Source organism: Anolis sagrei, chromosome 1 (assembly GCF_037176765.1).
Source record: "Anolis sagrei isolate rAnoSag1 chromosome 1, rAnoSag1.mat, whole genome shotgun sequence".
Classification (NCBI taxonomy): Eukaryota; Metazoa; Chordata; class Lepidosauria; order Squamata; family Dactyloidae; genus Anolis; species Anolis sagrei.
In genome coordinates this window covers 299,857,304-299,872,622 of record NC_090021.1, presented here as the reverse complement: position 1 = coordinate 299,872,622, position 15,319 = coordinate 299,857,304, and the positions used below count along the sequence as shown (strand labels likewise).

At 37.3% G+C, this 15,319-nt stretch overlaps 1 protein-coding gene across 14 annotated transcripts in view; it reads right to left on the bottom strand.

The window, feature by feature from the left end:
* The window catches only part of NPAS3 (neuronal PAS domain protein 3), an 803,343-nt gene that overhangs the window by 677,891 nt on the left and 110,133 nt on the right, over positions 1–15,319 (bottom strand). For 8 of the 14 annotated variants that reach the window (XM_060759362.2, XM_060759371.2, XM_060759379.2 and 5 more), the window contains exon 2: positions 13,986–14,075. The exons of the other annotated variants lie outside the window; for them this stretch is intronic. In XM_060759362.2, the coding sequence (XP_060615345.2) occupies positions 13,986–14,075 (90 nt within the window). The remainder of the gene's footprint in view (positions 1–13,985; positions 14,076–15,319) is intronic. 14 annotated transcript variants of the gene reach the window in all.

Here is a 15,319-nt window from a genome sequence, read left to right as displayed (position 1 = left end):
TTGTGAGATCACAACCTCTGAGGATGCCTGCCATAGATGCAGGTCAAACATCAGGAGAGAATGCTTCCGGAACATGGCCATACAGCCTGAAAAACACAAAACAACCCAATTTTAGTCTTATTTTTCATTCTACTTTTTTACTTGCTAAAAGGAATGTTCAAACCCATACTCAAATGAAATTGCCCTCAAATCTATTAAATAACTCTGGAATTAACTCTCTGTTCATTTTTATATTTGGGTATAATCTGTATAGACAGTCCTTTTCATGCATAAAACAATACAAGGTATTTGCCAATAGAAGAACACAAAAAGCACAAAATTGTCATACAAATATATATATGTTTCAAATGTATAAATATATGCAGTATTCAAATATATTTCTTAACTTAATATTGGATGGTAAAAATTAAGATACCTGTTTGAAATAATAAAACCCTCTGGGCTGTGGAGAAATGGAGTAAGTTAACTAATGGCTGATTGATTTCATTGATGGATTTACCAATTTAAGAATTTAACTGACCCAGTCAATATTTAGTCATTACAAAACAGAATATGCATGGTGCGATGGGCATCTCTGTCACTTTAGACATCCTGTATTAAACATAAATACACAAAACACTAATTCTGAACTATTTCATATATCACAAACCAATAAGAATTGATGCTCTTCAACATTTATTCATTTAAAATAAAGATCATACAGGTTTCAGATGTAACCTTTTGGAATAAAGAGCCAAGAAGCGCATTGCACTCTTTTGCATTTATATCTGACAAACAACTGACTATGATTCCATGAACAGTTCAGCTGCCATCCTTCTGTGGATATTTATCTGATGCTATTTCCTTTTCTTGCTGATTTCACCAGTAGAGTTTGTTGCAGATGCATGGACTGTATACATGACAGAGTCCCCAGGGTTATATGAATCAAAATCTATTCTGTCAGATTTCACTGCATCCAACATGCAAAGTAATTATCAGCAGCAATCAGCCAGCAGGGCAACATTTTTACACATGCTGCTATTTCTGAAATAAAGGACCTTCCTACAGAACCTTGTAACATGTTGGCTATGCAACAAAAACCTTAAAAAATATATAGTTTGTGTGCTATCACCACCCACTTAATAGAGTCAGGCTTCTCTGATATAAAACTAAAATATTGCCCACTAAAGAAAGAAAAACAAGGTCTTTCTCTGCATAATATACACAGAATGATATAAAATAGCATGCATAATGTGTAACATCTGCCCTTCTACTATAACATGTAACAAGTGCATAGATCATACACAGTATAGTATAGAATATTTGTAAACAACAGTAGAGTATGCAACACTGATTGTGTCACAGTTAACCATCAGTTTGTATGAAACAGGCATGGTTTCCATTGCTATCAACAATACGATTTGGATAGGCAGATATAGGAATGAGGGGTTTTCAAATTATGAAATTTCAAAGGCTTTCATGGCCGGAATCACTGCGTTGTAGGTTTTTCGGGTTGTATGGCCTTGTTCTAGAAGCATACTCTCCTGATGTTTTGCCTGCATCTGTGGCAAGCATCCTCAGAGGTTGTGAGGTTTGCTGGAAACTGGAAAATTGGGTTTATATATCTGAGAAAGGTCCAGGCTGGGAGAAAGAACTCTTGTCTGTTGGAGCTAGGTGTGAATGTTTCAACTGGTCACCTTGATTAGCATTTGATGACCTGACAGTTTTTAGGTGTGGCTTGTTACTGCCTGGGAAATTTCCTTGTTGAGAGGTGACCAGGTGTTCCTGATTGTTTCCTGCAGGAGTCTACCAGATACCATGCAGCTGTGGACAAGTCTACACCAAACGCAGCATTGCCCAAACACGAATCAAGGAACATGAAAGGCACTGCAGACTACTTCAACCAGAGAAGTCAGCCATAGCAGAGCACCTGATGAATCAACCTGGACACAGCCTATCATTTGAGAACACCAAAATGTTGGACCACTCTAACAACTACCATGTCAGACTACACAGAGAAGCCACTGAAATCCACAAGCATGTAGACAATTTCTACAGAAAGGAGGAAACCATGAAAATTAACAAAATCTGGCTACCAGTACTAAAAAACTCTAAAATTATAACAGTAAATAAAAAACAAAACTTAAACACAGTGGAACTCCAGCCAGGAAACAATCAGGAACACCTTGTCATCTCTCAACAAAAAAATTTCCCAGGCAGTAACAAACCACACCTAAAAACTGTCAGGCCATCAAATGCTAAACAAGGTGGCTAATTGAAACATTCACACCTAGCTCCAACAGACAAGAGTTCTTTCTCCCAGCCTGGACCTTCCCCAGATATATAAACCCAATTTTCCAGTTTCCATCAAACCTCACAACCTCTGAGGATGCTTGCCACAGATACAGATGAAATGTCAGGAGAGAATGCTTCTAGAACATGGTCATACAACTTGAAAAACCTACAACACAAATTTCATAATATTTAACATGGGAAAATGAGCAGACAGTTTAACAATCTTTTAGGTTGTTTTTCTAGTATACACACTCAATTTATGGAGGAACATAAGCTTCTCATAGGCTAGATCAGGGGTCCTCAAACTAAGGCCAGCAGGTCAGATGCGGCCCTCAAAGGTCATTTACCTGACTCCTGCTCTAAACTTTAGATTTACAGTTTCCCTAAGTCTGGCACAACTTGAAGGCACAAAACAACAACAATCCTAATTAATTTGACTATCTCATCAGTCAAATGCAAGCCCACACTTCCCATTGAAATACTGATAAGTTTATGTTGGCTAAAATTGTTCTTCATTCTAAATATTGTATTGTTTCTTCATAGCACTACAAATAAGGGATGTACAATGTTCATAGGAATTTGTCTATCTTTTTCCAAGTATAGTCTGGCCTCCCAACAGTCTGAGGAACATTGGCCAACCCTCTGCTTAAAACTTGAGGACCCCTGATCTAGACAATAATATGCCATTAACATTTTGGTGTTAGGCATAAAATATCTTATATTCATCTTAGGAAGCAGCACCAAGGGGCAGCCGAACCATAAGAAACAAAATATTTTACACTGCACTGCACTATAATTATCTGTTGATGAATTCTGTTGAAATGAAAATCAAGAATAAAAAATGCTTTTACATGAAAGAACATTCATCAAGGACAACACAAGTTTTCTAGCAGTTGATCATAATTGCAATGTAAGACTTAGAGGTTCCTAGAAAGATGTTCTCTCTAGGAATTTCTATGTTCTTCTGCATGTTAGCAGAAATTCAGGTGACTATAGAGTCATACTGGGGAGCCAAGAGATTTCTAGAGAGTACATTTTACTCAAATCTAAGAATAATTAAATCTGCAAACATCGAATAGGCAGCTGTGGACAAAAAACATACTTTCCCACAGCCACTGCAATACACTGCAGTGTATGTGCTATATATTTTTATAATAGGCATTTATCTAAGCATATAAGAAGTACATATTAAATGTAGCTTAATCAAAATATTTAGAGAACAGGTTCTCTCTCCCTTTCTCTTACAAGCACTGTAACAAACTTTATGAAGATTGGGACAACAGGGCCTCACCTGACTTTAGTATGATTAAGCAAAGTAGTGGATGAATAGGGGGATAGCTATTTTTAAAATTCATTTCAACTTTTCAAAAGCTCTTTCTCACATAAAACAATATTAAGTAGTGTAAACAAATATGTATATATATATATATAGAGAGAGAGAGAGAGAGAGAGAGAACTGTAATATTTTTAAATGTCACACTGCCAAACCCACAAGACTTCCCCTTTTAAAAACAATTACATTATATTTACAACTCCAGAAAAAAACAATGGAGTTTCTAATACATTTTCTGCTCTTTTGACAAAGAACACAATTGAAAGGGAAATTTAAAAAAATGAAAGAAGACTCAGAAATATTTCATTTCTAAAAGTGTTGAATAATGTCTTGTATATTACTGATCACTATTTATTAAAAAATGCTGGGCTTTCACAAGAAACCAACAGGTGTAGGTCACCTAGTACTTGAACTTGCATGGATTTTGAACTTGCATGGATTTTGAATATAAGGCTAAGAGGGACACTGGCTAATCTCTGACTTATCCATGGGTTGGGAGAACTGCTACAATTGTATATATGCATGTATAAGTCAACTCCACAGGTAAGTGAAGTTGACTTATACATGTGTATAAACAGTTTTGGGGTGCAAAATTGTGGATCCTTATATGACCCATGAATAAGTTGAGGATCATTCCATGGAGAAGGAAAAGCACCAATGCCAGCTGTCTATGGCTGCCATCATGATTTCCCCAATCAGGCCAGAAGTGGTGCCACGCTGAAGAAAGTAGAAGTCAGTGCTTCTTTCAGGTTCTTCCAGGACAGACTAAGCCTTACCCTTTACTACATTACTCAGAGAAGGGAATTATTCCTTTTTGATAAAAGTCAAGGATAGTTTCATGCTAAGTCAACTCAGGTTTTTATGGGTTGATTTTTTGACTAAAAATTCTAGACTTATACATGAGTATATTGGGCACCAATTCCTTTGAGATCCAAACGAGCAAAAAACTACATCCCTATTCTTATCTAGTGCCTCATTATTGAATCAGGGAACAGTGTACCTTTGGTGTCCACTGGGATTTGGTTCCAGGCTCCCCCATAAATTTCAAAGTCTATGCAAGTTCAAGTCCAATTAAATACTGTGGCATAGTAAATATATATATTTGCAGCATTTGTAGCCCGCTTTCTCAGCCTTGCGGAGACTCAAGACAGGTCACAGAAATAGCAATTTTAGTGCCATACATTCATAACAACACATTTAAAAACATTATAGTCAATATTTAAAAACCATTTACAACATATAATCACTGATGTCATCCTGTTAAAATCATTATCCAGCAGCATCGTCCAGCCACTGGTGTCATTTATATAAGATCCATGGATACAGAACCCATGAATACAAAGAGCCAACTGTATTTTAAAGCATTTTGATAATTTTATCAAAGAAATTTTGGGGGGAAATTTCGATTTTAACTACGGGATAGCCTTAGTGTGAATAATCTGTAGGATTGACCCAGTATAATTACCTGAAACTTTACTGCCTTCTTCTCAGCTTAGCATCCTTGCTGATTTTTCTAACTGCTTTGACATGATAGAGTCACTAATGTCTCATTGTTTTTCAACATTGCTATTACTAAGTTTCAAATGTTCCCTGATCTTTTAAAAAGATCAGATAATATTTTTTGCAAATAACATTTTTTTCTTTCTCTGTTAACTTGAAGTTTAGCCATACAAACTAAGAGGGAAATCACAGGCAATTATATATATATAGAGAGAGAGAGAGTGAGAGAGTGATCAAATAGTAATATTATATATTTTTATAAAGTTCTATATCCAAAATTCATAACTTAGTCACAACTAGAAATAACTCATTAAATCAATCATTAGTTTGTAAGTAAATATTTATGTATGTTGTGTTGCTTAAATTGATGTACCCTAGTTTGGAATGACAACTGAATTTGAGGGAAAATGTAGTGCAGTGAACACTGAATTGGTTCAAAAATAACATACAAGAAAAATCCAAAATTGTATATTAAAGGTAAAAATAGATATACAAGTACACTCCTATTGAAGATAAGATATATATAGGTAGCAATATTTTTGTTACTTAAGTTATGGTATACCAAGCAGAGGTATATGCTAATGGAATAAATGGTATCTGTCTTCAGATATTTGGTGAAAAGAGTACAACAGATATATACAATTTCTTTCTCCCCTTCAGTAAGACACTGAGTTAATTGGAATTTTTTTTTTGATCAAAAATGAGGAAAAATATTTTCTTCATGAATTGAAGTATACCCCATGAGCAACATAAAATACAGAGTTACTCTTTAAAAGTCATTAATTTGCTCCAATTTTCTACTGGAAAAAGTAAATCATAAACATGGAATTAAGAAGTAAATAGTTTTTATCAGAGCAAGTGAATTTCAAATCATACTGAAATGCAATCATTTTTAAAGTATTTTCACAGCTGGGAACCATGTCAAAGGGATCTTACCACATCATAGTAATTTCATAATACTGATGGATAGAAGCATGAAAACTGCTTGCAAAATAAAATGTTAAAATATAAATAAATCAGGTTACTCCCAAAACAGAACTTTCGTCTACAAAGTGTATATTTTTCCAGTTGTAATTTTTGATAACTTTGCATCAGATGGAAACGCCTCTTCAATTATCCTAGGTTAGATCCCATTTCTAGCTGCATAGGAAATAGAAAGTAACATCTGCATTGACGCTTCTGACATGGTATCCAGCTGTGAACATCTTTCATCCAACAACAAGCAGCCTATAGGTCTTGATGTCCTTCACCACTGTTTGGTAAAGCTGCCTCTTTTTATTGAAAAAGGAAGCATAAGAAATACAAAAACTGTGTGGAATTGTTCTTTTTCATTAGAAGGGGAGAACCTCTCTTTGGGAAGGAAAAGAATCTTAATAGGAAAAAGGAAAATTTTCAAATGTAAAGGAAAATATTTCACTGAATTACACATCTGAGTGAATCCTCTAACTCTGAACTTTCTGTTTCTTATTTCACATTAAAGGAAACTAGGGACCTGTCTATTTGTTGTTTATTTATTCAGTCATTTCCGACTCTTGGTGTGGGCTGGTGTGGACCAGCCCACACCAGAGCTCCCTGTCAACCATGGCCATCCCCAGCTCCTTCAAGGTTAAGCCAGTCACTTGAAGGATAACATCCATCCACCTTTGCCCTTGGTCGGCCCCTCTTCCTTTTTCCTTCAATTTTCCCCAGCATCATTATCTCCTCCAAGTTTTCCTGTCTTCTCGTTATGTGGCCAAAGTATTTAATTTTTGCCTTCCCTTCAGTGTGCAGTTGGACATCCACCTTTGACTACTTCTCCCCCTCCCTCCCTCACCACCAAAAAGCATTTTACCCACCAAAAGCTTTTTTTCCTCACCTTCCTTACCGCCAAATGCATTTTCTCAGTCTTCCTCATTGCCCAAAGCCTTTTCCCCACCTCTCTCCCTGCCAAAAGCCTTTCTTCTTCCTCTTCTTCCCCACCCCAAAAGCCTTTTCCTCACCTCCCTCACTGCCAAAAGCCTTTTTAACTCACCTTCCTTTTTTCACCTGCCTTTTTTCCTTGCCTTGTTCATCACCAAAAGCCTTTCCTCCTAGCCTTGCTTGCTTCCAAAATCCTATTTCCTTTCCACTCAGGGAGTGCTTTGTACTTTTCCTGCATGGCAGAAGACAGTTGGACTGTTTGCCTCTGGGGTCTTCCACTTAAATACTATTAAGTTTATGTTGATTGAAATTGTTCTTCATTTTAAATTTTGCATTATTTTTTCTTTCTTTCCCTTTTTTTGCGCTAAAACGAGATATGTGCAGTGTGCAGAGACATTTGTTCATTTTTTTCAATTAGTCCACACAACCATTCTCCATCCATCTGCCACTTGTCTGACCCATCTATCATTTTTTTAAATGCAATACATCAAAAAGTTTGCCCATGCCTGATATATATACATGATATATAATATAATATATAAACATTTCTTGGGGCTCCAAGATAACCTTTTGCTTCAATAAGGGTTCCATGGTTGAAAAGGTCTGAGAACCACTGCTTTTGACACTTTCTACAATTGAAATCAGCACAACAAAATAAGCAGGGTGAATTTATTTAAACCAAAACAATTTAAATCATTACATTGACAAGAAAGAAGACAAATTTAAACTACTGATATGCCATAAATCAAATTTCCAGTTTTAAATTCATATCTTTGAATTTCATTAACATGCAGGTAGTTGCAATAACAGTTCAAGTATACTGCTTTGTAGCTTGTGTATATAATCTACAAGACCAAACCTGTTCCATTCAATCATTTCAGACTAAAAACTCTTTTCAGTCCCAGGTATTAAAGTCCATTCTTAGGGATAATGGGTACTAAAGACCCAAACAACCACAGGCAACCAGATAAGACAGTCTGATCTAGGCCACGTGTTATTATTACTTCTGTGATGGGATGGCTATTGAAGAAATGCTCTTCCCCATACTGGCCCCATATCTTTGAAATTCCTTCAAGAGAAAGCCATCAGCTACCCTCGCTAGCAACAATGTGATACCATGCTAAGATCTTAATGTCGCGGTAACCCCGAAATAGGTTCAGCATCTTGGATAGTTCACTTAGTTCAGACTAAAACACAAAGAATGCTAAGTACCAGGCAGAACTTAGCTCTTGAAGAATGGGAAACCCAACCTTGCCACCAAAGTAGGAAAGAAACCAATAGCCAGACAACCAGAGATTGAGAACAACAACCTCCATGAACCCTTTACATCTACTGAATTGGACATGGCTCTCAACAAATGTAAGAATGGCAAAGCAGCTGGCTTGGATGATCTACGGATGGAACAAATCAAGAACTTTGGTCCAAAAGCAAGGCGCTGGCTGCTGGAGCTGATGAACAACTGCACTGCATCCTGTCAGATCCCCAAAATCTGGAGGAAAGCAAGAGTCATTGCCATCTTGAAGCCAGGCAAAGACCGTAATGACCCAAAAAGCTACAGACCAATCTCCCTGTTGTGCCACCTCTACAAAGTTCTGGAGAGACTTATTCTGCATAGAATTATGGAAAATATAGACCCCTGTCTGATCCCACAGCAAGCTGGCTTCAGAAAAGGCAAAAGCTGCACATCGCAAGTGCCGAACCTGACCCAGCACATAGAAGATGGCTTTGAAAGGCAGCAGATCACAGGAGCTGTCTTCATAGACTTGTCAGCAGCCTATGATACTGTGAACCACCGCCTCCTCCTGAGAAAAATGTATAATATCACAAAGGACGACCACCTCACCCGCCTCATAGGAAACCTGCTACAAAACAGGAGCTTTTTTGTTGAGTTCCAGGGCCAGAGAAGCAGATGGCGGAAACAGAAGAACGGCCTGCCTCAGGGGAGCGTGCTTGCTCCATCCATGTTCAACATCTACACAAATGACCAGCCACTGCCAGAAGGGACAGAGAGTTTCATCTATGCTGACGATCGTGCCATTACTGCTCAAGCAGGGAGCTTTGAGATGGTAGAACAGAAGCTCTCCGAAGCTCTAGGTGCTCTTACTGCCTATTACAGGGAAAACCATCTGATCCCTAATCCATCTAAAACACAGACATGCGCCTTTCACCTTAAGAACAGACAAGCATCCCGAGCTCTGAGGATTACCTGGGAAGGAATCCCACTGGAGCATTGCAGCGCACCCAAATACCTGGGAGTCACTTTGGACCGTGCTCTGACCTACAAGAAGCACTGCCTGAACATCAAACAAAAAGTGGGCGCTAGAAACAACATCATACGAAAGCTGACTGGCACAACTTGGGGATCACAACCAGACACAGTGAAGACATCTGCCCTTGCGCTATGCTACTCTGCTGCTGAGTATGCATGCCCAGTGTGGAACACATCTCATCACACTAAAACAGTGGATGTGGCTCTTAATGAGACATGCCGCATTATCACGGGGTGTCTGCGACCCACACCACTGGAGAAATTACACTGCTTAGCCGGTATTGCACCACCTGACATCCGCCGGGAAGTAGCAGCCAATAGTGAAAGGACCAAGGCAGAGACATCTCCAACTCATCCCCTGTTTGGGTATCAGCCAGCACGTCAACGACTTAAATCAAGACATAGTTTTCTTAGAACTACAGAGACACTCGCTGGAACACCCCAGCAAGCGAGAGTCCAAAAGTGGCAGGCCCAAACCCAGCACCTCAATTCATGGGTGATACCAGATGAGAGACTCCCCCCTGGGCACTCAGAAGACTGGGCGACTTGGAAGGCGCTGAACAGATTGCGCTCTGGCACCACGAGATGCAGAGCCAATCTTAAGAAATGGGGCTACAGGGTGGAATCCTCAGCATGCGAGTGCGGAGAAGAACAAACCACTGACCACCTGCTGCAATGCACCCTGAGCCCTGCCACATGCACGATGGAGGACCTTCTTGCGGCAACCCCAGGGGCACTCCAAGTGGCCAGATACTGGTCAAAGGACATTTAACCAAATACCAAATTTACAAAATCTGTGTGGTTTTTTTTCTTTCTTTTTTTTTCTTTTTCTTTTTAATCTCTGTGTTTGTTTTGCTCTGTTAGAATTGTAATACAATGGTTGCTGATGACACGATAAATAAATAAACCAGGCAGAACTGGAGGTAAGAGAGTAACAATGTTTCTCTGGAGGCTTTTGTCCAATAGGCGCCTTATTACACTTCCTTTCCAGAAAGCTGTTTCATATGCAAAAGAACAAGGAAAGCTAGCTTTACCAAGGAAGTGAATCCATAGCATTCAGTTATAGAAATCAATTTCTGGAGTAAAACCTCAAAGAAAGACTGTGCTACTACTGTATTAACTACCACAAAGCAAGACAAGCTAGGGAGAAGTCAATGGGGAGACAGTAGCCAAAGTGGACAAGCTTTGTGGTGAGTTTGCACCTTGCTTATAAGAGTTAGCCCCACTTGTCAAACAGGGGAAGATCATATTTCCAGCTTCCCCAATATCAGATTTATACCCATTAATTTATTGAAGAGCTGGGCAGCAGAACTATAGTCGTGTACAGTATTTCGTATAGAAAGAATATTCCAGTATTGAAAGGGGAACGGAAAAGAAGACATCTCAAGTGAGTTACTATTATTAATTGGATTTATTATTATTATTTTCTCTCTGGATTGTGACACAAAGTGGAAAGAAATTGTGACAAGGAAAATTCTCCTTAAACATCTTTCTCGTTTCCCCCCAGAGGCTTTGAATCCTCCTCCAGCTCAGCCTGATCTTTTTCCTATTCTCCCAACGTAGCCATGCAGGAGGACGAGGGTACGTGAGAAAAAAAACTGCCTCTGGTTATTTTCTGGTAGCTTCTGCATGTCAGTGTCATATTCCAGCACTTCCAAAGGACTCTTGGAAAGTTTTGAAGGATGGTTGCACCATAGAGCTATCAGAATGCAGCAATGGGTGAGTCTCCTCAGTGGGATACTCCTTGCTCCTATCACTACATTGTTACAGAAAGGCAGGGAAAAGACCAGTCAAGGATAAATTTTACACATATATTTCAAAGATATTCCTTTGAAAAATATGGGAAGAGAAATGTTTACATTAATCATTTTCCACTGCAGAAATGAATAATTTCAAGAAGTACATCTATTCCTACTGTAACTCTTTAATCCAACCCAATCTCTATTTGATTCTTACTTTTTAAAGTGGTACTTCTTATGTGAATGATTGATGTCATGCCCATCATTTCAGTAGTTTTAATTTTTTTTACAGTATAATTTGAAAATACATTAAAAATCTAATCCCAGACAGGCTGACAGTTTATATCTGGTTATTTTTAATCCATACAACAACTGAAAAATTTATTTATTTATTTACAGTATTTATATTCCACCCAAAGGGGACTCAGGGTGGATCAGTATTGAAATATTTTTATTATTATTAGCATGTCTGGTATTGTACAAAAATGGGAAGTTCATCACTACAACTTGTCTAATATGAAGGACATAAAAAAATAAGGGCAACTTAAAATATCTGTGCAGCAGATAAAAAACAGACATTATTATTCTTGCCCATAAGAAATGAACAAGTAAAAACGTACATCCCTGATATCAATATTTTACCTCGTTTCATGGAAGAAACTATTGGTACACATGTAAGATTATTCTAAATGTCTAAATCAGTTTCTGCCTATTCCAACTGGTTATGACAATCACACAAACACAATTTTCCTCTGTTGGCAACTTTAGACCATGGAAATCAAGGCTATGAAAATGACCAAGGAGCAACTTATGAACCTAGTTAAGAGTGAACAGCCTGGTACAAGAGAAAAGACAACCATACCTCTTGCAAATGGAGTTGCCTTGACACATTGAAAAGAATATCTGCAAAGCTTTCAGTTTAGTCAGGAATTTATTTATAAAGCTTCGACAATCAATTCATTTTCTTTTATGCCTTGTTGTACTGATTAAATTATGAAGGCCGACAGGTTAATACTGTCACAAATTAAAACTAAAAGCATTTCAGTAAAAAGAATCAACACTCCAAAATCTAAGGATTAAATGGCAAACCAACAAATCGTTTTCAACCAACAATGTTCAAAGAATGACAGACAACAACAACAACAACAACAGAAAAATATATAGTCACAAAACTGAAAGCAATTTAGTTTTGTACATGTTTGGGTAGTTTATATGCCACTGTTACAACAGCATCAAGCTTTTCAACTTACAGTGGTCAGTGATGAGTACATACCACTAACATATTATGTAAATCTTAAAACTGTATCATAAAACACATAAGAAAAAGGACAATGCTCCCGTTTCACTAGGGTAAGGAGCTCACCACCTGAAAGAATACCTTTTCAAAACGTTAGAGAACAACTTTCAAGTAATTTATAAGCCCTTTGCCAGAAGTTGCCAATAGGTTCACACTGGAGGATCTAGATCACACATGTCAAACGCAAGACCCGTGGACCGAATCCAGCCCACCACATCATTTTACATGGCCCATGGGGCTTTCAATGCCAGATCAACATAGTTACATTTAAACAGTCTCACAATTACAAATCGCCTTTTGAAAACCACCATAAGCCTGATGTGACCTATGGCGAAAATAAGTTTGACATCCCTGATCTAGGGATTCCTAGAGAGAACACATCAATTCAAAACCACAAATAATCAAATCCACAAAGTCAAATCCTCAAATTTGGAGGACTGACTGTACAACATAGATAGGTTACTATATAGACCAGTGATTCTCAACCTGTGGGTCCCCAGATGTTTTGGCCTTTAACTCCCAGAAATCCAAACAGCTGGGAAACTGGCTGGGATTCTAGGAGTTGTAGGCCAAAATACCTGGGGACCCACAGTTTGAGAACCACTGCTATAGACAAATAGCATGTCAATCTAACAGTGATTTTTTTAAAAAAAAAACTTATTGTACCATTAAAAGATATTATATGTATATTACCTATTCTCATCAGTGGTATATATTCTTCTTAATTTTGTATTTTGACAGCCGTCAACCAGATATGGGGAACGCAGCATTGATAGCTGACAATTACAGGCTACTACACTGGGAACTGAAAAGGAGTTTTGCATGCATTTCCCCATGACTAGATATCATCTCATTTCCCACATGCATCAGCCTGTTGAACATCTGGTGAATCAGATTCACACACATAAACGCATTTCTAAATACAAACTGCAGCAACTGGATTTAGTTGACTGTTAAATGTATGTCTGTATGAAAGAAAAGAATATCTAACCTCTAGCACAATAGTATAAAATGCTATAAAGATATTAAAATCCCAACTATATTTCATTTTCTTGCCAAGGCTAATATCAGTCTATAATGGTTTCCTCCAATACACTTATAATGTTCTTTAGTCACTAACACATTCAGATACTGTTAGGCAAGGGACAAAGGCAAATGACTGAAAAAGCAAAAGGACTCAACTTCAATTTAACTGTCCTGTAAGGTACATACTAATTAGCTTCAAAGCTATGAAATCTTAGCTAGCATGTTAAGTCTGCTACATGACAGTATAATTTGCCTTCTTAAAGGATTATGCAAATTACAACTCATCATTCCATTACACGACTGAAAAAAGTGACAGCTAATTTATACATAACACACCTTTCAAATCCCTAAGATGTGAAGCACCTGTGCAATATACTTTGCCTAGGTTTTCATGGGTTTAAGTACTTGTTTACTGCAATATACAGAAGCATACCTAAGAGATTTAATAAAGTCCTAGAGGTTTATTTATTTCCCTTTTAACTTCAAGAGCACAATTCCCAAGTATGAAAACAACATATATCTGTCCCCAATTTCAAAGGTATTTCATTCAATCAGAATTGTAAGTTTTCAATGCACGTTTAACTTCTGAATAGCGGGACAGAACTAATGCACGAGCCAGAAGAAAGACTCACACAGATTTCAACATACTTCTGGTAGGTAGATTCACAGTAGATTCCGTCATATCTGTAGATTTTCCTACATTCTGATTGGTTGGGCAGAGGATGCTGGACAGTTATTCTGTAGAGGTATCAAAAACAGATATACATGACTAGAGATTCTCTACAGTCAACTGTAATGCAGGACAATTAGTATTTTAAAAGGCACTGTTATTATATATTACATCTATCTCATCTTATTGCATTGCGATATAGATGATAGATTCCACTTCTAGAATGCAGCACATTTTTTTTCTCAAAATAGAAAAAAACAGGATTCACAAAAGAACCCCAATTAAACGTTAACAACCATATGTGTGTGAGTAGTATATGTTTAAAATAAGAACAATATAACACTTAACTAGTACAACCAAATATCTATCGTCATGTTTGAGTTGCATCAATGAAGGTTCTGATCTATTAGGACCTCAAAAATTCCACAACAAGCATTTTACTATCTTTCCTATGATTTCTGAAATGAAAGTATAAACCTTCATTCTCCGTTCCAGAGGATAAGGATCTAGTTCAGAGGTTCTCAACCTATGGGTCCCCAGGTGTTTTGGCCTACAACTTCCAGAAATCCCAGCCATTTTACCAGCTGTTAGGATTTCTGGGAGTTGAAGGCCAAAACATCTGGGGACCCATAGGTTGAGAACCTCTGAACTAGATCCTTATCCTCTGGAACGGAGAATGAAGGTTTATACTTTCATTTCAGAAATCATAGGAAAGATAGTAAAATGCTTGTTGTGGAATTTTTGAGGTCCTAATAGATCAGAACCAGTGGTCTAGAATTTGACTCTGGATTCTACAATTAGTAATTACATTAAATATTGTTTTTCTTTTAAAATACGGAATATGAAAAATTGCACTTAACTATTCAATTTATACTTTATTGACTAAATTCACATTAGTGTTATTGTCACCACTGTTGCAAAAAACTAACCTATGATTGGAGTAATTTGTTTTCTTTGGTATTTTAAAAAAATATGCTTATACAGGAGTAGTCTGCCTTGAAAAGAGACTAGTACTAAAGTATGCAACCACCTGTTTCCTTAGGTTTTTGGTTCTAATATTTATTGAATAGTGTTTTTGCATAGTTGAATATCAATGTTCCTTGATAGTTATATCTGTACAATATTGGAAAATTATATCCTATATTTCTTTGTAATTGTCACCTGATGCATTGTAGATGATGCACTATTATGAAAACTGAAAGTATTCTAAATTTGCTAGAATATTCTAACACTCTATTCTTCTTTTCTGAAACAAATTTGCATCTATTTTTTTTTCAAAACTACTGCTTATTTTTAATTCATCCTTTATACA